At 40.5% G+C, this 25,264-nt stretch overlaps 1 protein-coding gene across 2 annotated transcripts in view; it reads left to right on the top strand.

Moving 5' to 3' along the window:
* Positions 1 to 25,264, top strand: part of LOC135487205 (neuronal calcium sensor 2-like) — a 54,096-nt gene that overhangs the window by 12,676 nt on the left and 16,156 nt on the right. Inside the window, exons 1-2 of one of the 2 annotated variants that reach the window (XM_064770697.1) lie at positions 220 to 275; positions 8,071 to 8,203. In XM_064770697.1, the coding sequence (XP_064626767.1) occupies positions 8,090 to 8,203 (114 nt within the window). In that variant the 5' untranslated portion in view covers positions 220 to 275; positions 8,071 to 8,089. Of the gene's footprint in view, positions 1 to 219; positions 276 to 8,070; positions 8,204 to 25,264 lie in introns of those variants that run through there. The other variant, XM_064770698.1, reaches the window with a different exon arrangement.

The raw sequence follows: 25,264 nt of genomic DNA, 5'->3' as shown, positions 1-25,264 counted from the left end.
ATTGCCCTTAAGGAGTGATGTTCTGATTAGAAGGCAAACTGATTGAGCTGAAAGTGAAACCAGCCTCTGAGGACTAAGATGATTATTGACCTTCCGAAATCTCCCGAGACAGAAAGGCTGCCTGATGTCAGTTAATGATAATTGATAACATTGCCTTGCCCTTAGCCTTTCATGTCTCCTTCCAGGCTTTTTCTATAATCTGTATGAAAGAATATTTCTACAACCTAATTTCCTGACCACGCCAAGCAGAGTCGCAAGCATCAGTCCAAAACTTGGTAACTATTATTCTGTTGTGCTAACTGTTATTCTGTTGTGCTCCTCAACTTGCCCTGAAGGAGAGGCCAGATAGTTAGTGACAGATTAGCTGAAAATGAAAAAGCCCCCTTGGCAACATTGACCTTCAGAAATCTCTCATGGTGGCTGCCGCAATATCAATTAATGATAATTGATAACATGGCCTTGCTCTTAGACCACCGTGTTTGCTACCAAGTCATTTCCTATTCTTAATAAGAAAGAAATATGGAGATTCCTGGCCTGCTTGGAATTGTGTAGCTATGACTTAGCTTCTAAGATTTCATGTGGAATTTTTGTCATTCAGACTTTTTACTTCATCTATACCTATCATGATCGCAGATTGCTGCAAAAAAGGTCCCTTGTTTCCGGCACGCTTCAAGCCACTAACCTGATCTTCAGGTGAGCCGAGCACTGCCAAATATCAGAAATGCTGATCGGACAACCAGTGACCATCGGTTACTCTTATATTAAGTTCATCAATCATTCCAGCACAATATCGTTACTGTGAATCAATCATCCTTTACATCGCCTCAGAAATATTGACCAGTCACATAACTGTACGATTATATCTCATGCCTGTCGCTGACGCAGCAGCATTTGTAAGCTATGTCTAATAAGCAAGCGCTCACTTTGTCTCCGACACCATCCATTTAAACTATCAACCAATAAACAAGCTTAAATTGCTTGAAACAAGCTAGAACATCAATTATCTGATGTGTGGCCATTGATTTTGCAACATTTCTCCAGTCTCGCCCATTACATCTCACCCATGGATCAAACCCTTGAGCCCCTTACATGCTATTAGAGTTTTCATACTCAATTTGCATGGCTCAGTTAGCTGGGCAGAGGGGACTGATGTTGTCAGATCAGATATCTTTCTACCACATAAAAAGCGAGTCAAACCCTTGGACTTCTCTGTTTCAAACACTGATTGTATCCACTGCGCAGTGCTATATCATTTTTCTTCATTCTGAACTCAGCACATGGCGACTGTTTATTTGTAAATGTATCGGTATCGACCTGAAAGTAGAATGTCTGATTTACATGCTTGTCTTGGTTGGAGACAAATTGGATTTCTACGAAATGAAATTTTCATGAATTGCCAGTGGTGAATGATGAAGAGTCAAAGGAGTGGAGAATCAACAAAATTGCATTATTTAGATCATTAGTACCTTGTATGTGGTGAGATTGTTGGGTGGCCATGTGATTCTCTTGTATCTTGATAGTCAACAGTACACCTTCAAGATCACCACTGCTTTCTACATTTGGTTTGGAGGAGACAGTAGTGTTACTTTCAGACATGCAAACAAAGAGAAGAAAACTTTTCCTGTGAATGTCTGCCAAACCTTCATGCTACTTGTTGATTGTCTGTAGCAGCCGTGTTTCGTATGTCTGGTCCCAGAGACATTATCCGCCCAAATCTGTATCAATAAAGCGACAACTTCAATTTCCTCTGGGAAATTTCCTGTGGCAGATACTCCTGTACGAGGCAGGTGTTATTTCCATACACAGTGTTAAAGACAAGGAAACGTCTGGTGTTGCTTTGTGATTGTCTGGATCAGCCATGGCTTGCATGTCTTAAGTCTCTTAGACGCTATTTACCCAACTCTGTATCATTAAAGCCACAATTTCAATCTCTCCCGGGCAATTACCCTTGGCAGAAAGCGGTACAGGGGTCTTATATTCAGACACGATGTCAACGACAAGGAACCATATCCTGACATCTTGGTGTCTACCAAGAGATCATGTGATATATCAGTCATCTGTCGGATCAGCCATGTCTTGTACAGTGTATGTCTGTTCCCTTAGACGCTATTTGCCCAACTCTGTATCCACAAAGCCACAACTTCGATTTCCCCTGAGCAATTTCCTGCGGGAGAATCCGGTACAGGGAGTGACAGGTGTTATTTTTAGACAGCATGACAACGACAAGCAAAGTAAGCCTACATCTTGATGGTGAGCAAAGTCATGTCTGGGATTGTTCATTCTTTCTACTAATTGCAGACAGCCCCTTTTTTAGTAACTCTATGAATTTCTCAGACACGCCGAAAAAAGGCAACTATTCTCATGCTAAAAATAGAATAAGGCAATTATTCCCGACTTCAATATACCACAAGTTCATGTCAGCCACCATCATTCTTGACGTATGGCATCCATGGCATGTCTGGGTCCTTTATCTTGAAGAGCCAATCAAGTGTTTACAAATCAATACCTCTCGCAATTTCTTTTGAATTGTAAAATGGAGCACAAATCGATAGTTGATTGATTCCTGTTTAACTCATTCAATAACCTATGAAGTGAAGAAAGAGGGTATTAAGTCCGGGTGATGCTGAGACTGGGAGCTGATTTGTACTGTTGAATGGAAAAGTTGGGCTAACTGTAGGCTGTAGATGACTGTCATCTGGCTTGATGCTGCGACCTAGGACTGCTTAACCTGACTGATTGGAGAAATCAAGATAGCTATAGGCTGAAGATGTCGTGTCATCTTTGATAATGCTGTGACTAGGAGCTATAGGCTGTTGACATCTGTCAACTGTCATGATGCTGTAACTTGGAGCTGGTTATCCTGACGGATTGGAGAAGTCAAGATAGCTATATAAAAATAGGCTATTGCCATCTGTCATCTGTCATGATGCTGCGAACTGGGGCTGTTTATCCTAACTGATTGGAGAAGTGAAGATAGCTATAGGCTGTAGACATCTGTCATCTGTCATGATGCTGTGACTAGGAGTTGTTTATCCTGACTGAATGGAGAAATCAGGCTAGCTATTGACTGTAGACGTATGTCATCTGCCGCTGTGGTGCTGTGAGGCTCTGATGCTTGGGGCCAGTCGTTCCAGTTGTGTGATGAGTTGAGGATAGCTAGATGTTGTGTCTGTTGTAGTCGCCAATTTAATAAAATTACAACCTTATTTGTCTAATACAGAAGTTCAGAAATATCCCCAGTTACAAATCTAACCACAAGATCAGATTTACTGTGACATTTAAACAACATTAAGCCGAGCCCAAAACTATACCAGAAGCCAACTACATTCATGTTAAATGAGGCAAAAGCCAGAGCCGATTTGATAGGACTCTTATATTGGCAATGGGAAAGAAGGAACTCAATCAATACTTGTCCAGAATCCGGCACAGGAGGTAATTGCTACACAAATCCTTAAATAGTCTCGGCTTCTTGCTTATCCAGATGAATTATAAAGCAGTAAAACATGTCTGAGTTAATGAGACATGAAATATTCAAAGGCGATTCATTCAAACTGATTGCAGCTACTGGAAGATAAAGACCCCTTTGCTCCCAATAACAAGCAACGAAAGCCAAAGATAATCTAGCTCCAATCTTTAAGGACAAATTGCCATCCCTGCAAGGATAATTATAGACCTCTGTCTTCTCAAAGATGTGTCTGATTAGTACCAAGGATGATTCACTCCCAACAAAACTAAGATGTTGGTAGGGAGAGACTGGATTATTATGATTTCGGCAAAAGCAAATAAGGCCGGATTCCACCAGAGCATTTTCGGTTGGCCCCAGCAGCTATATATGACAACTCAAAATACACTGCTGGTACGGTGGGTGGTACTCAATGTCATTTCTGCTTCCTTTGTGGGCGGTTGCTGATAGAAACACCTGTAACAAGTTTAATTGATCTTTTAGAATTGGAAATGTACAACACAATTTCAAAAAAGCTAAGTCAACAAATTGTAAATGTTACATATTGATTTATGATAATTCGGAGCCTTAAAAATATCTTTGGTCTGATGAAAAAAAGTTAGCAGGAAATAATAAAACCAGGTGTATCATCGTTCAGTTCAATTAAATAGCAATTCAATGTGTAAGTGTAGCAGATGCGGTCAAATAAACTGAATGCAATGCATATTTGTAGAAAAAAGAAAAATTTTATTACATGAGAAACATGAAGAAAAAAACACAAGTGGAAATATATCACACAAGTAGTCTGAAATCGACATCACCAGCAGGTGGCTTTTTCTGACTTCTTAACCTTGATGAAGTCTTGGCAGTCTGGATTAAACGAAGAAAACCCATTCACGTTGTAAATGTTTCTGACAGGTCACTCGATGCAACTGACAACCTAAGCTTTATCTTTGTCCTTTAAATCCGCTTTAAAAAACTGTCTGAGGAATCGATATAGTCCTGCTTGAGCATGACCTTTTAGAAAATGAATTATACCACCATAAATGGTCCAGCAAAGCCACTTGAATATTACTAGGAGGAAGAATGATTACAAGACGAAAATAACTTCAGTAATTGCAGTTAACCTTTCGTAGTAACGCAATTCCTTGAACTGAGCACCATAGTAGAGTTGTATATAGCGTTGCTTGGAGTTACTCGTTGAGCATTGGTGATTTATTCGTCTCTCTTGTCATTATAATGCAACTCCCAGGAACCATTCTTGAAATAATTTTATGATATTCAAGCCTCAATAGAATCAGCAGCATTGACTCTCAAACATGTGATGCAAGTTGAATGTCATTGTTTGTTTGGTTCATCAGATAATACAAAGCATGAAGAGTCTAATTGGAAAATCCCGTCGGCGATTACATTAATACTGGAAAGTAACTAAAACCATCCAACGTTTAGCTGTTCTGATGTATATTCAGTCTGTTGCTCTGTGATCATATCCCAAAACAATTTGGTCATTGTCTACCTTAATATGAGCCAAATTGCAAAGGATTCCCTTGCCAGTAGTGTACAAATCATGCAGAGATCACCTAAATTGCTCTGGGGTTCCCTTGGTAGTTCGTAACGGCTGAAGTCAGATTAGTTTTGGGTATGAAAATGTTTTCGGACAGAAAAAACCATTGGGAATCTGTATCTGTGTTAACGAATCATTATTCTTTCAAAATGGTCAAAGAACTAAAAAATCGTACTCAAGAGGCACTGGACCTTTACACATTGCTGGGTGAGGGGAAAACGTGACCTCAAGGAAAGAAAGCAAAATACCAAAGTTTCATGTTTGTCTGTAGATTACTTGCTAGAGGAAGATGGCTCAGCCTCAGAATGCAGCCTGACATGTATGGTGTCATAGATTATCACTATGTAAATGATGTGTAAACTTGACTGCTGATCTTGGACCTATGAATGATAACTCTGTCACAGGAAAACATGACCTGATGCAAGCCAGCCATCACGCTTACTCGAGTAATTGAAAAATATCAAAGCTTTGCCTTACGTATGAAGATTACTACACTATGAAAATGGCTGCCTCAGGATGCGGGCTGACATCAAAGATGTCGTCATTAGGAGACATATGAGAAATACAAGATGAATCTGTCCACTAGCTATCGTCTCTTTCTTATGATCTTATAGCAGCTTCCTCTCCAGAATATCACAAAGAAAGCGGGTGGAAAGTGTGCAAGTTTGCCTTTGGTTCTCAATGAGAGGCAAGTGGAAGAGGTCTTTGAATTGGGAGTAGGGTGGGTTGCACTTCATCCACAATATGATTTCATCAGCTGTTGTGTTAATGTCACCGCTCATTCCTTCACCTCCACCATCACTATGTCATGGTACCATGCAAATGATCTGCGACAGAAAAAAATGCACCTGACATATCCGTTTGAGATCGTACCATCCGATACATCTTAATCGATGAACCATCTGCGACAGACTCTCTTGTGGTAGTCATACCTTCGCACTGGAGGTTGGCCGGAGTGTAACCATCGGCTGAGCATCCTGAGGAAATCAGGGGTTAGGATATCGGTTGAGAAGTAATCCCCAAAGCAGGAAAACTTAACAATGTTGATGAGGATATAGTCGATTCACACCTGCCGATTCGCCCGAAGCATTCCGGTTATACTTCTTTTTATTTGAAGTCTATTTCACCCACAAGTGCACCAGCAGGAACTACATGTACATGTATAGTATTGGTCTTCTTAAGGTGTCTTCCTCGGGGGAAGAAAACCCAGGTAGACTCTGTTGAGCAAATTACTAACAATGTGTACAGTTTGTCCAATTATTAGTTAGAGAAACATAACTGGAGTTTGGTATCTGAGTAATGGAGTGTTGAAAATAAGCATGTTTGAAGTAATTTCTTTATAAACCACAAGAAAATCTGGATTAAGCCAAGGTGGGCAGAAATGGTACAGGCCAGTGAACCTGTGATTTGCCACTGATGATATGCTTATTATATGAGTGATACTCTTACAGGCTTGTGTCATCTTACATACAGCTGGCTAGACATCTTTGCCAGACATTATCCTCAACCTGCCAACGCTGTTCAATAAAACTCTTCTGGTAAAGTCGATCAGATGTTGTTAATCCCAGCACGTATCGGTTCATACATTTTAGTCAACAAGAAGTTATAGACGAGATGTTCGCCAATTGTAATCTTCACCAGCTCAGTGCAGGCAACTTCTTCTTTCATTCCCTCAAAGAAGCTAAAAAAGCTATCTCCAGCGAAACCATTTCAGGACAATCGGGCAAATGAGGCAATTTGACATGCCTTCCGTTTTGGTGTTGTCATTTCCACGGTGTTCAGATGTTGGAATGTGGAAACTGATAGAAAGAAACTCAGACAAAGTCGAAGTCACAGATACTGTGCTTGAAATCTAATGATGCGCAATATAGTGCCTAGGAGCAAATGCAGAAGAACGGATATTGAACGAAGGTGACAACCCAGGATCCTTCTTTCTGGTTTTCTAGTGCAACTGATAGAACTTCGGAAAATGAAGTACACGTACAGGGCGAATCGCCCCCCTTCCCCACAAAATAGTTCTGGCTGAAGAGCCAGGTTAACTTGTGGCTGATTACTGATGTAGACAATGTGCGTATCAGTCGGATTACTCTCGGACGCGTCCCTGGTCCATTGAGTCCCAAGAGTAAGACAGATTGATGAGAAGTGATGCTGACGGATTCTCAATAACAAGATGAGGATACATCGCTAGATTGGATCAGACTTTGTCCGTGTGTTACTGACGCAAATTACGCAATGAGTTCTTTTGGGTAGAGTTACCCCAAGTCCAATTTGTTTATCAAGAGTCTGTCCAAAAGGGAATTTAGAAACTATCTTCGACTTTAAAGGAAACCTATCAAGAATTGCTGCATAACATTCATTCATAGCGCTGGTTGTGTTCATTTTCTGGATGATAAAATAACCATATAATTTGAAAAGGCGCTGTTGATTTCTACAACGCGTCGAATTGGCTATCACTGCCATCACCAGTAAAGACTGCCGTACATCCTCCCTGATGAAACTACATACAATTCGAGCCTGATGATCAGTTCTCGTGATAACAATGAACACGAGTTCCAGATAAAGTTCCATTAAGATCCTCTCCCATTGATTTCCGCTGTCCACTTTAATGTCAGCACCTCATCCGTTCTTCCATTTGGCCGGGCAATGGCTGCGTGATTATTCATCATGTATCGTATATATGAAAAGAAGTTACCAAGGTGACACAGATTTCAGCAGCCGTAGATCGAGCTTCATCATCGCCATCAAGAGATTGTTGCGGAAGTTTTTCGTTGTTGGCAAAACAATCCAAAACAGACAAGTTGTGAAATTACTGTTGACTTTCATCAAATATTTGCTGAACAATCATATTTGTTCTGATTGCTGTGTAGTTACACCCTCATCTACAGCAAGTGATGGTTTGAAAAGAGTTCCATTACTGGTGAAGATGTTGCATGAAGATTAAGGTTGTGGTGTGAATTAAACTCGCAAAGCTGCTATCATTGAAATATACTGTGTATGGCTCAGATTTTTTATTGTTTGTATGGATTCACATCTCATGAAATGTTTATTCCCTTTGTATTTTCAGCCCATCAGACGGTTTCACCATGGGCCTCAAGAGTAGCAAAACATTGAAACTTCCTCCAGAAGATCTCAATTTCCTCATGCAAAATACCTGCTTCACCAAGAAGCAGATCAAGAAGTGGTATAAGGGATTTATTGTAAGTAGTATTGTCTTGAATCCATTCGAGTTGGTGTCAAATCCGAATAAGAGCAGAATCGGAAAATAAACTTTGATTTTGGATGAATATCACCTTCAGTTTCGATTTTTACAAGACATTGACCCCCTCGGCCTGAGGCCCATCAAATTCAATCTCGTTCCAAACGAAGTTCAATATTTCTGAGTAATAAATGAAAGATGCCATCAGTCAACTTAGAGATTTTTAAATTGTCGTGGAATGCAATTTATTTCAGAACGCCGCAGGAGCTCGTTTACCTTCTCTCGCTATGCTACAGTGTTGGTGATGAATGCATTTCACTTGCCATGATATTGAATTCTGTGACTGACGTTATTTTCAAAAGGATGATGTGATGTAGCTGTTTACCCTTGAGGCCGAGTTTAGATTCATGCATGAAAAATAATTTCAAAGTGACAAATAAATGCCTTTGTAATATGGTATGAATGATAAAATTTGTATTTATTGACAATTCTAGTCGAGGAAATCTCAGACCAACTCAGGTGCATCATTTGATGGAAAAGCCCTGTTTCCGGAAAATGGCGGACAAAGGAACTTTTCAGAGCCGCCCGTATATGTAAACACTTTTGGTGTCTTTGACTGAAAAACACCTTTTTGTTCTGCATGTATGCCTGCCTTCGGCATGTCGGGCCATTTTTCTGAATCCAGTCTCATGGATTCCATGGATTGATTTCAAAATCCCATGCAGCAGCCGGCTTCAACGCCAGATTTCCAGCGCCTCAAATAGCAAATGTCTCACGATTCGGTTTCCTGCGTTGAATTCGATCGAGTGCATCTGAAACCTGATGATCTGTCACAAGAAACATGATAGTTCCATATAGGATGTCCTCAGATTCTGCGCGCTATCCAAGCTACACTCAACAATAATGGCCAATATTACTGCAGCTCCAGCAAACATGAGTGCATTTACATTGTAGCGGCATTGATGTCACATTCATTTCATACGCTTAAACTTCAAAATATGATGTGAGGATATTTTATGAGAAATTCAAGGAGCATGCTTTAAAATTGCTAGTCTGAACGATTACATCCTTTTTTCATTAGTTGCACTGTTAGTGGAGGAAATGGCAAAATGTCTGACAATTCAGTGTCGTGTAATAATCAGAATTTCATCTTCATTGGCAACTCCAATGCATTAACCATTCGATTTTAGTACCAAAAACAGAATTTTGTCTATTGGTGACTGAAAATGAGCAATTTTAGCGCTGCCAACTTTGAAAAGTCTTGGTTTACAATGCTGAGATGCACGGCTGCATCACAAAAATGTTTATGCACTATTTCTATGCATCTCTCTCTCTCTTGTATTCATGTCCAGCGTATATGATTGTATCTATCTTAGATAAGACAGAATTCTCCTGAGGAACGCACAATTTTGTCCTTTGTAACTCATCCAACATGGATTTTTGGGTGAATGACAATTCAGCTTGTCATATTGGTAATTTTTTAGAACAAGAACTGAGGCAAGATCTTCAGGGATCTCGGTAGATGTCCTCAAAGCATTCTTTGATATTTTCTCGATAGCATCTACAACTTGAAAAATATTTGGTGTTACTCATAAACTCCTTATATCTTGATAAAGAGTGCTACTTACTAAATACTGTCGCAGCTATCTGCAGATAACGACCTCAAGTCATCGAAAATGCAGAAAGTGTGGGATTGGGTCTAATATCTAAATTGCTATGCCTAAAGTTGAACCAAGGGAGCTGTAGCTTCTGTCATTTATACATTACAATACTGGTGGTGTATCTTAAGGCGTTTTCTTCATGCCTTGTCAAATACATGTAGTTGCATTACAGGATAGTGGAATACCTTTTGCAAGTCATCTGATACTGTATATCGCCAAATTTCTATTTCTTTTATTTTTGCAATTTGCAATTAGATTTTGGACTTTTACCTCGGCGGATTATTAAATTTTTTTTCGCTTTCCCAATCAAAAGGTATTTTTCAAATCTTAATTACACTAGATCTGCAAATCAAATGTCTAATTTTTTAGCAACTTGGGAGAAAAGCTTTGTAATTTAACAGCATGCAAAATTAATATTCATTGTAACATTTTGAAGTTTATGTACCGTCATCATTGTGGATCTTTTTCTTCTCTTGAGCATCATTTCTTCTTTAGCCGTGCTAGGAGAGATGTTCAATCCATTTGTTGACGAGTCGATCCTCAAAGTACCTCTCAATTTTATGACTACACTGTAAGTTTTCATCACGTAAGAGAGTCATTCTTTAACCCATTAAAAAGTAATAAAATACGATCAAAGGAAAATGCAAACTAAAATATCCTTTGAGACCAGCTGCCCTTTTTGCAGCTGTGGCTTCAAATGGCCAAGCAGACCGTAGGATGTTCTGATTTTTCATTTCGAAATGTCTTCAGACGGAACTAGACTTGGTGTTTTCCTAATGGATATTCAAAACATGGATCCTGCTGTAGATGCCGTCTTGGATTACCGTAGATAATTCATGGTCAGGCATAATGGTGCAAGACATGGGCTCAAAGTCAACATGAAAAGTGCTTGCACCTCCGACCATCTCCTATCGCACAAACACGGTTTCTCATGGCAACACATCTTCGAGCGACAAGTCGATGATGTCATCGCCATGTGGTCACTTCCAATTACACGTAGGAAATTGATGTGCATTGTTTATCTAGTAGCAACAATGATGGCTCTGAAAATGCTGCAGATTCGGTTATGCCCTCTGTAAGTGGAGAGAAATAAATAAAGGTAACCCACCCTTACATGGTGAGAGAGGGAAGGTAAATCTCCTTTGTTCCTTTGTGTACACACATTATTTCATGTTCATGATATAACATTGGGTGCCTCTATTCAGCGTTTCACAGCCTTGTGACTACACGCAGCACAATAAAGAAAAAAGCACCATTCTGCTTCCCACGTCTTGTAGCACAGCATTGAACATCAACTGTATTCTGTCGCGCTCACATTATAAACCAGGCTTCTTTCTTAACCTTTATACAACCCGATCTCTATTGTGAACAACACAACTCACTGGTATAGCATAAATACGAGCAAGACCAACGAAGTTAACAGAGCTATCCTATCAGGCTAATAGCTAAAGAACGCTCGGTTTACATCGCAAATGTCAGAGTATCAAAAAGTAGTAAGTTTGCGTCGCAGTGTCACAGTCTTGAGAAAGCCCACGACTCGATAATCTCCATTATGGTGATTACCCTATTCATGCCAATGATTATTCACAACGGCTGAGGCTATTAGGAGACAGGAGCCCGCGAACCAGATCAAGTTTAACAAAGTCACCACTAGGGGTCTTTTGTAGCGCACACTGTACATTACTAGCGCTATACACCATACCCAAAGTAACCCCCTCTAACGTTTAGATTACCTCATTTATTTTACCCTTGAAACGAGGTGATTGTGGTAAGATCTCGATAGAACCTCTTTCAGACAAAAGACTTAGACGGTGACCTCTGAACCAATAATGGCCATGTCAGGCCTAGACTTTGTACACTGATGGACACACATCCAATCATAACCAACTGAAGACAAGACACTCAGTCATGGTAAAGACACATGATTGATTACTAATCTGTACATGAAACATTTGATTGACGGACCTTGCCTGGATTTTTCTAATTAGCTCGTTAATCACTGAATATTAGTCTGGGGTTTTTGCATAGAGGAATTGTGCACATAACCAATAATCGCTCTGGCTAATAACTCAAGTAAGATTTGTGCTCAAGATAATTAGTGTCATGGATCAATTAGTCTCAAGAAATACTGTGTAAAGGCCTTATTTATTTCAGAAGCTTGTCGAATTTACACAAACGCTTGATTGTAAAAGGAGGCTGCATAAGGTCGCCTGACACTCACTCCTTTAGCACCAGAGAAAGAGGTTATGGGAGTGCATTTTCAGCCTTATGCATTATGGTATCATGGATTGGTATAAAGTTCCCTGGATGAGTCATGTTGCAACCCTGCAACAATTCCATGCCCATAAACACAATTAAGCGAGCGCTTGACACCCACGGCTATTGTTTTTTTTTATATTGTTCTGTCCAAGAACAAAATTAATGCCCCCTACCGACAACCCCGCGGATAACAACCAGCTTTGGGAGCACAGGTGGTGGAACTCAAAATCAACAAGGTTGATCTGATGCTACATGTATCCATTAAAAAGCCCTGTTGAGTTGCTAAAATCACACTCGGTACCAGATTACCTTACAAATGTTCAAATCTCTGAAGTGGGAGCTATAAAATTACTTTCCTCGCCATCTCCAAGTCAGCGTTGCAAGGAAATGAAATATTCATTGGAATGGTTGGTCTGGGACCTGAATTATAAAACAGCTGCTGGACATTTTATTAGATTTTGTGGTTGTAGATTTCATGAAATCTATAGTTATTAAAGTGGAGCTTTATTGGTCTATTGAGGACAAAACTAGATGCCAGTTACCTCCTTGCTGTTTTCCGTAAAGAGAGATACCCCATGACATGCTATTGAAATATGTAACTGTAATAGCACTTGTACCTTACCGGCTTTGAAACTGACCTGACCTGAAAATGGTTACAAAATTCCCAAATTACAAGGCAGATCACCCCACGACATGCTATTGAAATATCGATAACCTATGAAAATTACGCATCTACAAACTCGATTTAGAAACCAGGCTTTTGTTGAAAGATCTATTAACAGATAACACTCTGTCCAGGGATACTGTGTACGTAAGTTATCAAAGTGATATTCTGGTGATATTCTGTCCTCTTCCTAAAATGGATACAAAATTCAAAAGCAAAATAGTATGATGACGTGTTTACTACTCTATATTGCCGATAGTTTTGTGGCTAAGCGACAACCAGACATGGGTTCGCACCTACGACCCTTAGATCGTAACCAGTAGCCACCGCGCTCTACCCTGATACCTCGACTCCCAGTACTTTTGTCCTCAACAGCCATCTCCAACATTGACTCAGTCTCCATTTCTGTAAGCTTGTTTACCATTCTGTAGGGCTATTACCACAAATGCTATTTCTGAAGTAACTCAGTCCCATGCAGTCATTGAGTTACTTGTCTATTCTCCTGTGATTTGGACTCAAATCATTCCTTCTTATTAAAGCGAATTCTATAAATTTATTCAAATGTATCACAGGAGAAACTCCAAGGGGATCATTTTGACATCTAGTTTGCGTGATTTGCCCATTCATAGACCAGCTGCCACAGTGCACTAATTCTTGACCAGATGAGGTTATATGATGACATCATCTCATGTGACCTTGTGTCATATTGTCAGTCTCATTACCTGCATTGCCACATACATTGGAGTTCACCCACTTGGCTCTGATGTCATCTCAATACACCACCTAAGAGGTATCGAATGTGATAAACGTGGAGCAGCATCCTGACTTAAGATTTTATATCAGGTCATTCTGCAGTATGGATAAGATGTAAAACTGATCATGGTTCGCTGTCGAGATGTTGGGACAGATACCTCCCCTGCCCCTTCATGGCTGATGCTTACAATCCAATGTATGTCAACACAAACACTTTTACAGGATTCAGTAATCTGTAGCTTTAAAAGGTTGATTTAAATATCGATTTGACGTGGTTTAGTGCATGGTGCAGACTGGTGAGACAGAAGTATTGAAGATGTCAGAACAACAATATTAAAAATATGACGAAGATCCCTCGGCTCTGGATGCTGTCAATACTGAGACTAGTACAAGGATGGCAGTGGCTCACAGCAACCTTGGATGAGCTGCGCTGGAAACGGTGCTGGAACCAGGCACGCTGAGATCCCGTTGTGCCAGCCTGCTTAGACCTCAAAGCAGCTAATCCAGGAGACCTGAAACAGGAAGTGACAAGGGGAGTTCAAATAATCGCTAGGGAAGAAAAGGCAAATTGCTAGAACTGGTTTTACCCACGTGAGATTGCAACGAGTTGCTTCTCAAAGCTGATATCAAGTTAATATCATGTTCGATGTTCTTTTAGTCATGCATGTAATGGTAGTCCGAGTGTAATATCCTGACATCTTGCGATCAAGGCAGGTTTCCAAACATGTATTGTTAATGTAATGGCAGTGCAAGAACGCGAGCTGCGGAAATGAGCCCGCAATAAACAATGTCGGTGAACGTGGTCTGAATTCCGATATTACACGAAGCAATCGTATGTGAGACTGATGACCCGAGTGGTATCTTATGTTGTTCTAGGATTCACGTGAAGAGTCGTTGGACTAGGGATTCTTCCGCTCGAGTGGAAGCTCAGGAGATTTTGTAGTTGGCCACAACCTTTGTTGAGCTAAGAAGAGCTGGAGGCGTGAACAGATTGTTTATGGTGGTGAATTGTGGGACAATGATGCTGTTACATACAAGATGACGAGATGGCAGTTTTCTGATTACCCCGTTATTATTACTCAGCGCAAAGGGCTGTTCTGTAATTCATGGATCTCTTTCGTTTGCATGAATAAGGGGGCAAAACTGCATCTAGTTATCAGGGCAAAGATACATAAAGGTGATGATTTTAGATCTAAAGATAGGTACTGGTGTAGTAACATTACAAGAAAAACGCCGAGTCGCACTGGTCTATCTGTCTGTCTGGTGCTATATCCCCTAGTTCCATTGGATATTTCCTCGTAACTTTCCTATTTCCTCTGCCTCTGTTAGGAACGTCACCGTCAGTGAGCAGGAAATAAGCTGATAACAAATCATTGTGATGTCCCCGTCAGAGGAAATGGCCTTTCCACAAAACTAATCATGAAGTGGAAAAAATGCATACGTCCAAGCGTTGTTTTGCTGGGGGTATCAAATCTTGCATTTGTTGCCGGATGTGGCTTTTTCCTTGGTTGTAATATTGAAAGGGTTGGGAAATAATCCTTTGATGAGTGGCTGATGGTAAACTAATAAGTTTACAACAACAAAAGTCATAGACAGCAGTCATCACTTTCTGAAATCTCTGGGTTTTGCCTTTCTGAAAGTTCTTCGGCGGCCAGACTTCCAGTTGATCAGTCAGTGTCTGAATCTCGTCGAAAGGTTATCCTTGTTTTCAAAGGATGGAGTGAGAGTAAAAGTTATAATTATTTAGCACTTCAAGGACAGTGGCAATTTCTGAAAAATACAAAAAATCCACGATCTAAGAACCAGTTTAGTACTGACAACATCAAAAAAGGACTGATCAAGAACATTCCGAAGAATGGTCATATCAGTAGGTTTGGATAAATATCTAATATTTTGGACACTTTCTGCAGTCTGTACTTTTTGTTAATTTTGGAATTAGGATCTTACTGACGGTTGCACTGATTCTATGCAATCGCAATGTACTTTAAGCATTTATGGCTCCCCCTTGAGAAGTTGATGACCCGGTCTTCGTCGGTATGATATGACCTTTAGCTAATGAGTCCTGTCATCCACAATTAATGAGCAAATGCATTGCTAATAGACGCTGTGTTTACATGCATCATTTGAGCCTAATCTAGCAAATGATCAATCTGCAGTCATAGAGGGCCGCAATGCAAATTTTTGATGATATTCACCTCGTAGGCCAATCATAGCCTTGATACGCCGCAAAACGGCCAGTCTTGCTTTGCGGTAACTATCTATGCATCTTATAAATGGGAAGTGTTTAAAAACACTTTGGCTCAGCCAAGTTAGATCGAGACGGGAGAAACTGGGTCGATGGGATTGCGAAATTGAACTCTTTGGTATTTGCCTTCCAAATAGATCAGCGAGACCTTAGTCCTATTTGGAGAAAGTTCAATTAATCTTGTGTAAGTTGATGAGATGGGGTTCGGCTTTATGGCCAAAGAAGCTCCTAAATGGAGCAGTTAGCTTGATGAACTGTCCAAGCAGCTCATCTCGTTCGTAGTTAACCTTTGTGTAACGGTGTTCTACAATGCTCAATCAATTTGTTCAAAAAGGGGGTTGGTCGCCCCCGCCCCCCCCCCCCCCCGCACCTTTGCCTACGCCTATACATCATTTTGAATATAGTCGTTGGTCTGATGTGTAAAGCGACTGGAGGGGATTTTTGAAATCACTCCGCAGCAAGGTCAATTATGTTGTTCAGTAGCCTGTTACATCTTTAAGATGCATGGCCAAGCAATCGTAATTGATGATGAGACAGTTCCAGTTCTGGTTTTTCTGCCTGCGGTCTTCTTTGTCTGTCTTAAAGAAAATGATACCAATCACTGATGAAATCTTCGCTGCATTCATATTGCCTAGGCCAAAGAAGTCTCAGCAAGGCAAATTTTCAGTTTGTCTGGTCACTTTAGCCTGGTTCATTGGAAATTTATTCAAAAAGTTAAGTCTGAATTCTGAACATCCCTGCCCTTCAAATTAGAGTTCAAATCGCCAATTACACCGACACTAGCGTGCACTTTGCAGGCGCTTGGTCTCAGCAGTGCCTGTAAGCCCCATTTGTCTGAACTGATGTCAACGTTTCCGCTGATTTCCGTTTCTCGTGTTAGCGTTATCCTCCTGAGTAACCAGCAGCACCTGATGCAAGCTATGAACGAGACCCGCGAGGGACCTTCATTTATCCGAAATCCTCTTTAATGACTTTCAAGATTTACGACACACACTTTCAGATAGCATGCAAGCCATTTGAGTAAATAATGGCAGTCTTGATAGCATGCTAATGACTCGGAAGATGATGTCATTAGATTTCAAACTTTTTGTGTCACACCTGTTGATTTTGTGTTGCGGCGACCTTGCCTGCTTGTTTGAATTTCTTTGGCCTGGGCAAGATACTAACTTTGCACAAGCTGGTTTCGTTATCAAAAGCAAATTATGAAAATTAATGTTCTTAAAGTGTCATCTGTACTATGCAAGACTTCATTGATAGGAAATGACTTGATCATTGTCGAGCTGCAATGTTGCTGGCGTCCCCCTGGATTGTTGTCGGGGAATTCTATTGTCTGGTCAAAGGTATGGTCATAATGTATAAAAGTATGATGTCAGCACATGAGCTACGGCCATCATCCCAGTTTTGAGAAAAGCAACAAGTCCTTATACCTCCATTCACAAGCCACATTCCGCCAAGATTATATTTAGACGTAAGACATGGCTATTAATACCAGTTATAAATTTTCTTTGAACCTCTAGCACCCCGATACAAACGCACCATATCTGCGCAACGTTCTTGTCGTCAGTGGTTCGTGCGTCATTGCTCTCTTCCCCTCAGTCTCGAGTTACCTTGGCCGTTACTCTTTGACATTTCGCTTGAAATACTACTCTATTGACAACATACATCACGACTAAAATATCATGACGTCTCCGTATATTTATCTGTTGGGCAGCTTAAAACTTCTAGATTCTGAAGACGGCAAATGTCGATGATTAAAACGCAGGTCATTACCATATTGCCTGTTTCTTTAATCAGATAGAGTTGTTGGTTGAATGTCGATCTTTTGCAGATCTGCAAATGATTAAATTACTATTCTGGTCACAAAGCACTGTATCATCTCGCATCTTCTTCAAAGGATCATGAAATGAAGTCGTCATAATATTCTCCTCGCCAGCTACGTATTGGGTTGCTTATCCCCAGTGACAGATTTGCCACCCTGAGTTCTCTGGGTCTTCTTGATTAACCCATCGTGTTGTTTCTCCTTACACCATTATGATCTGTTTGACCGACCCATGAAATTAATACTCTTTGAACAGAGGAATTGATTTTTAGGTGAACAATGAAGCAGTCTTAGGTCGTTGAAACTAGAGTATCTTGCATGAACAACAGATGACATTTCTTTATTGCCGCGTGGTAAGCCAGTACTATTAGCCTGCACAGCTCGCTAATACAATGGACGACTAATGAATCCAGCATCCTGCGCCCAGGGGCAACTCTCCTGTAGATATCATTAAGAGTTGATCAGTTTCATCAGCCACCGTGGTATCATGTGTGCCAGGCCACGATTATTAATTTCTGGAAACAAATTGGTATATATCTAGTTTAAATGGTCATTGGGGGTCATAACTCACGTCTTATTCCCTTGCAGTCTTCAGTCCTCTTAGAGATGCTGTTGTTTATGCGGCCAAAGACCTGAAGCCTTATCAATAGTGTCTTGCTGACACCCTGGCGAATTAGCGTCTCCTTTCCCCGCATACACTCTCGTTGTCCGCTTTTATAAATTCAGATGAAGATATGGTAACCAGGATTAAGGTTAGGGAGCAAGTCAATCATTGACGAGGCAGCCATAAGAATATTATCAGCGTATCCAGAATCCTTACGACTTCAGTCAACAATAACAGGATGAGCCAAGTGAATAGATCATCTCGGAAATGAGCTTACTCGTCGTAATTTCAACACGCCGTGGGTTTCACATTGTAGAACAAGTTCCATTTCACAGTGGCAAGATGCAGTGTATAATGAAATGTCGTATGGCACTATATATACCGGTGTAATGTTTTTTAGTGTTTCTGTTTTTGAGTGTTTCCCCTCATTGTTTGGGAACGCTCAAAAATAGATTGACAAGTTTTTCTGTGTATCCCCCCATTGAAAAGTCGTGGTCTCTCTAGCTGCCTATTGTTTGGAAACACTGACACATGGGAAACAACCACAGATGTTACACCGGCCAAAGTACGAGTATTCCTGGTTTTTGCTCCAATAAAGGTTGAGGTGTGGTTTTTAATCTAATATTTTTCCGATAGCCTGTTTTTAAAAGACTGTAGCTTGAAACAGAAAAGAGTTAGATTCCTCTAAACCGCCATACGGTAGCAGTTAAAGGGTTAACACTAGCGTTACTGGTAAGGCCAAATGAGCAACCGGGCCCTGGGACAATAGTTGTACAGTAAGCATCTTACTGGACTGATAGTGACAAGAGCTTGGAGGGATTCGCCAAATCTGATTAATATAAACACATCCATTGTTACCTGAGATTTATCCCTGATAGCCAAACCTGATTTAGCAAGTTAGGGGATTGTCAGCTAGGCAAGTTGAAGCTCCATAATGCTAACAGCTCTGCTTATTGGATTTTGACTTAAGAAATCTGTGGATTTTACAGTACAGGAGCAAAAGATCGATGGTTATCCAAGCATTTAACTACAAAATTCTGTAAAAAAAACCTTCTTGCATGATACCTTTCACCATGTCGAGTCAGAAAGTCAGATTGGCTTCCAAATCGCTCTTGATCTAAATTCTTGTTGCAGAAAGCTGCCAATAGATGTAATGTAGATCATTCATCAGCTAAAATTACTTCTTCTGCAGCTGTTTAAATCTCATGGCTCGTTCGCGAGATCGCTGACTTGACTTCAAATTAAGTTAGAAAATCTATTGCTTCTGTAACGAGCTCGGAGTTTACACAGTTTGACTGACTGTGTGGAGAAAGAAGCCGAGTGTCACCAGCTTCATTAGAGTGACTTACTCAATTACTCCATAAACAACAAGCAGTCTATTCCTGGGAGACTCAGGTAGACTTACCTACTGCCACCAATTCTATAGTCTGCCTTCCATGCAACCGATAATGGTATGTTCATGCCTCCTTGGTTCCTGATCATGACATGAAGTGGTACTTCAGTCATACCTCAGACCCTCTCACGTCATCGTTTAATGGAATTAATCGGCGGTATATGCCGTTACACCTACTTCACCGTCTATGTTTATATCATTAAATGGTCCGTCCTTTTTACCTCCCCTCGCCTTTAATATCGAAGGCCCGTTTGCTCAATCAGCGTTAATAGCAGTAATGTTGACGTTAAGTCCGAACGCTATGTGACTATTGTAACTAAATTTACTGAAGGAGATAACGCTTAGTTGGGCTAATGCTGGCGTTTGTCTTTAACACCGATTGAGCATACTGATTTTCTGATGGTCATAACGTCATCTTCCCAGTTTGCTTGGTCTTTCTGTCACTTTCATAGAAATCAATCAAGCAGTCTTAGATTTGTGAAACTAGAGTAATTACTTAATATACACACCCTGTTCTATATTCTGATGTATTTTGCCTCCAGATAAGTTACTCTGTATCGCAAGTTAATTTCTAATAACCATGGTAATCGACATTATCTCTTTCATCAGACACTATAATATCATTAGCCAGATCAACCAAGGAATAAATTGAATTAGAATTGTAATTGGTGTGTGTATACCATCGCTAAGAGGCTAATTGGATCGGATACAACGTGATTGATCTGATCGTCATTTGTTTAAATCATTTTATTGAAATTACAGTTGTGGAGAGGAGAGATAAGAGAAGATTTAAAGGCACAGTGTATCTAATTGAAATTTTGACATTGAATTTGAATTTGATGTTCAGGAAGAAAAACCAAAAAGGTTGTGTTTACAGAGGAATCAAAACATAACTTTTTTCAGTCAACGCTGAAGACGAGATGTAACATCAGTTTGAAATCCTGAACATGGCCACACGGCTGCATATAGCCTCGCCACAGTGAGAAACCTTGTGATCTATAATCCAGCGCTCTTTCAGTTTTAGGTTGGATTTGTTGGGAAAGGTGGTTGGCCTTGATAGTTAAAGAGGTGGAAGATGCTCAGAGAGGTTTACGTAGCAGTTAATAGGCCTAATGTTGTTTTTCAAGCACAACATAATTACATGTACATGAAAACTAAGGGGCAAGGCAAGGGGGCAAGGGCTATATGGCTAGTTTGCCTATTTTGTAGAGCTTTTTGCTGATCCCACAGTGTAATCATTTCCTTCTCATGTCTGTATAACTTTGTATAACCATAGAGTAACCAGACTTATCCTGTTTACTCTAAGGTATAACTGAGTTACACCTGAGAATAATCATCTATTGCAATGATAAAGTGAACTTAAAGCAGGTAAAGAATGTGGACACGGAACTTATGAATTACCAGCTTACCCACTGAACTAATTTCCTCAAGGATTTCGGGAACAGCTGAAGGGGTTCAAGTTTCAGGTTTGTTGTGTAGGATCTGTAGGTTTAGCATCGGAAATGTTGAACAAAACTTTCAGATTTCAAAGTCAACTTAACATGAAATGAATCAGATACTGATGATCAAGGATGGTTGCCCGTTGTCTCTGAAATACCTGGCGCCCCTATATAGTGTGTCATGTAAATGGGTGCATAGGGATGACACCACAATGAGGATGGATCTGATCATATCGGAATGTGTTTTTAAACTCCCTATAATCAATAGTCTGTCTGCTCTGTGATCCAAATGCCAATGGCAGATACCAGCTGAATATCCCTTTTCAAATGGAAACCTACCTCTGCTGTGTGCAGACACCTGTCGAATAGCCGGCCGTATAAGTAAGTTGATTCACTCCAGACGACCACGTTTGTCGTATACAGGAGATCAAATATACAAAGTGGTTCGTTGAGATTGTTTGCCTAAATGATATTCACACATTCAGAAAAAAATGATATTCACTCGCTAAATCGGGGCTTTACTGACGTGTCCGGTCAATCGTCTGTGCTGCCACTTGTTGTTATAATGCACCAGTAACAAAGGTTGATGATAGAACGGCTCGTTGGTCTAGTGGTACGATTCTCGCTTTGGATGCGAGAGGTCCTAGGTTCAACTCCCGGGCTAGACCTTTTGTTGGCCAAACGTCTGTGCTGCTACCTATTGTATCAATTTTACACTACAGGGGATCTGCTGGGGAAGGAAGGTTCTCCCTGCTGAATGCAATCAATCTTCTGATGAAGGATAATCTTTTCCACGTTTTTATTTCTGCTGTTATCGACACGAGCTTGCAGTTTATATCTCGATCATTTATCGGCGAGCGATTTACAAAAACTGTTTAAATTCACATCAAGCAATTATTTGATGTGGGAAGGCATGTATCTTGTAGCCTATGTCTCCCTGTAGAGACCATGTCACAACCAATCTGATGACAATAGCTGCCACAATGTCAAAGATCTGAATAGTAGTTACCAGCCGGCTTCACTCGTCCTAGACACTGTCACAACCAAGCTGATGACAGTAGCTGTTACAATTCTGATTTTACGACGGCGAATCCAAGATCTTTTTCGTTAGGCCCTTGTGCCTGCGGTATAGAAGAGCGGCCAAGTACGTTGTACCTGTCTTCACAAGCATGGCGAGATGATAGCTCAGCCTAAGGCAGTAGGCATTGGTGTGCATGTCATCTAGAGCAAAAACTTGATCTCAACCATCATAGCAAAAACCTGATCTCAGGATGATCTATGTGAGGCTTAGACCCATTTATATTCGTATAAACATCACATTGACAAAAAAAAACCAAAACAGCATCTGTTAATAAAACCTGGTATTCAGAACCTCAGTCTTGAGTGTGATTATATGCTGTCAAAGAGCCTGGCAAAGGAATATCAGCCTTGGTGCAAAATGTCACAAACACACGACATTTGTACTCTATAAGGATGAGCAGTGCAGTTCATGCCAACAAGACCAAAAGCACTGTACATGATGGTGCAAATTCAATGCAAACACAGGTTCTTGTTTCAACGAATGTCACTACATAGACCCTTGTGGGAGGCTTTAGCAGATTCTGCTAATATAGCAACAGGTTTCCATAGCGACAAGTTTTTCAGGCCAGGGTATGTTGCCAGACTAGCTGAGTCATATAGGCCTGAGTCACGGTAAACCTACTTGATATCTGATAAGTCTATAAGACAAAATGTCAAAAGGTCCGGATAGTTTTTTCAAAGGCCTGGTGGATTTTGAAGCCTACATTTATACCTGAGCAGGTAATTCTAGTAATTCCTCTTGTCTAGGATAACATGCCTTTTACTCCTTTGCTAAACACTCGTTTAGTCTTCACCATTCCAAAATCATTTTGCAGAGAAATTGTGAAATTTAACCTGTCATAGATATCAAACCCAGGGCTTTTGATTTTCAAGTAATTCTGGTTGACCCACGTTAGACTTACCATTAAATTCCGTTTAATATCCAATTTTAAAGTGATTTTCTTAATTGGTATCATTTTTCACCCCCACAATCCAGTCTGTCTTCTGTTGACGGTGCTGGATACAGGGCCCATATTCAGTTGGTTTGTTTCCAGACATTACCCAGGACAGTTGCATTGTGGATATTAGGATGGAAGTCAACACTCTCATTACCTCATTACTTGAGATTGGTTCACTGGCAGAGAGACCGCGCTCTCATGTGTTCCGTTATCCCTATGTTGTCCTCAGCAAGAGAACTGTGCAACTGTATATCTTTAGTCTCCTTGTCATCGTTTCTTCCAGAAAGACAAATTATGTATGTAGGAAAGCACACTCAGGCAGCATGTATTATACACAGTGCCTCATTTTGGTGGCAGCGATAGTGCAGTCGCACATTCTGTGTGGGATTCAACAAAACGGAGCCGCCACTGAAGAGAGTTTTCGGTATGTTTTTAGGTGTGTTTATATTGAAATTAACACCGCACTGTTCGGTCTCAGTACTAAACTCACCCTTTCGGTCTTGATTTTAGTACAGGGTCTCGCCATAGCAGCTATATCTGAAGCCAACAATCACATCTTCCAATCCCTTTCCAGTTGATGCATCTTTCTGTTCCTAATGGTGATGACATCTCCTCTAACGAGTAGAAAATGATTGCTCATCCTCGGCTGTCCACCTGGGTCCTGCACGTGCTGGAATATTCAGTCGAGCGCAATAGCCCGGCTAGAGAGCAATTAAAAACCCGGGTCTAATTGAATAAAAGGTTCCAATATAGAACAGAATTGGGCAAATGACCATTTCTAGCCCTTAATGAAAATTGCCTCCCAAATCATAGGTCACTGTCTGATCTCAAAATGATATGTTGCACGCAAGCTAATCTGACTGTTTTGGACAAGAACTGGCTGTTGACCACTGTTGTAGACAATTTAGAAGATTGATGGAAGGCTATTTCCAAATAATGGGTCTATGGCATCTTTAACGAGCAGGATTATGGTAATCCCAGTTCGATGAAGGAGGTTTAAAGGCACACTATAGGCAGGAGCCAGGAAGGTCAAATTAAGTTACTCATAGTCGCCAATAGGGGTCTCTCGTATCTTGCAGTACATCAGACTATTCACGCTTGTATAATGAGGATCATATAATTATCACTAAACAAAACAGTATACCCAACTGTGCATACTAGGCACGTGAGTGATCGTATACTGATATAGCACAGTACTAACTACATTAGTGCCGTCTCGTATTTTCTCCAGACACCCCTCCCTTAAATTCATCTGTCCTTTAAATTCATCTGTTTCGCTTGTCTAAGTATATTTCAACTGCTGAACATGACACAAAATTAACTAAACACCCTGTTGCAATTTAGCTCCATCCGAATCTTTTCTCTAAGGCTCCTATAAACAGCGGGATACATCACCATATATCACTCGTCCCATTGTTACTTGCTACGGCAAGACTCGTTAGATTTTTATGCATCTCTCTTTCTTATGGTAGCCGAGAGGGACTGTTCGCGTGATGGTGGCTGTAACCGAGGAAGACGCATGCTGGATGTATACACATTTATCTTCCTTGTTATTTTAATGTGGAGGGTCTCTGTACATATCAACCTTTTTACGAATCGGTGACATTCTGAGGAAATTGTTGCCACTTAAGAAAAGGTCTGCCGTTTTAAAATTTCGTCGAAATGACTGTAACCTGATAGCGGTAAGATATAAAAGAAGAATGTGACGAACTGGTACTGTGAAACATATGTTAGAGGACAAATCTCTATTAGGTACTCCCTTTCAATTAAGAATGCTGCATTTGGCTCCGAATGGTTCTTTCCATTGAATTTGACCACTGTATAAATCAGACCACCTCTTAATTAAGGACAGCATTTGTCTGTCCTAAGGATGTCTGCAATAGAGAAGTTCTACTGTATACCAGCATTTTGGAATACAAAAGTACGTTTCACGAGACCGGGTTTCAGGATTCTTGGGTTTGTCTCATCCCTACTTAGAAATTCAGCAATAATATTCTGTAATGCCAGGCTCAATTCAGTGATACATCATTTCCTTAGGCAGTATTTATTATTCACGTCAAGTGAGGTTGTCAACGGAAACCAATTTTTTCTATTTTAGGGATAACGGATGGGCCCTTCGAAACTGGATGATCAGTCACATGATGTTAATTGATTTGTACGCTGGGTAGTTTATAGCGTAAAGGAAGTGTTCTTCAAACATGACACAG

This window comes from Lineus longissimus, chromosome 4 (genome assembly GCF_910592395.1).
Source record: "Lineus longissimus chromosome 4, tnLinLong1.2, whole genome shotgun sequence".
In the NCBI taxonomy this organism is placed as follows: Eukaryota; Metazoa; Nemertea; class Pilidiophora; order Heteronemertea; family Lineidae; genus Lineus; species Lineus longissimus.
This window is presented reverse-complemented; position numbering and strand designations above follow the sequence as displayed.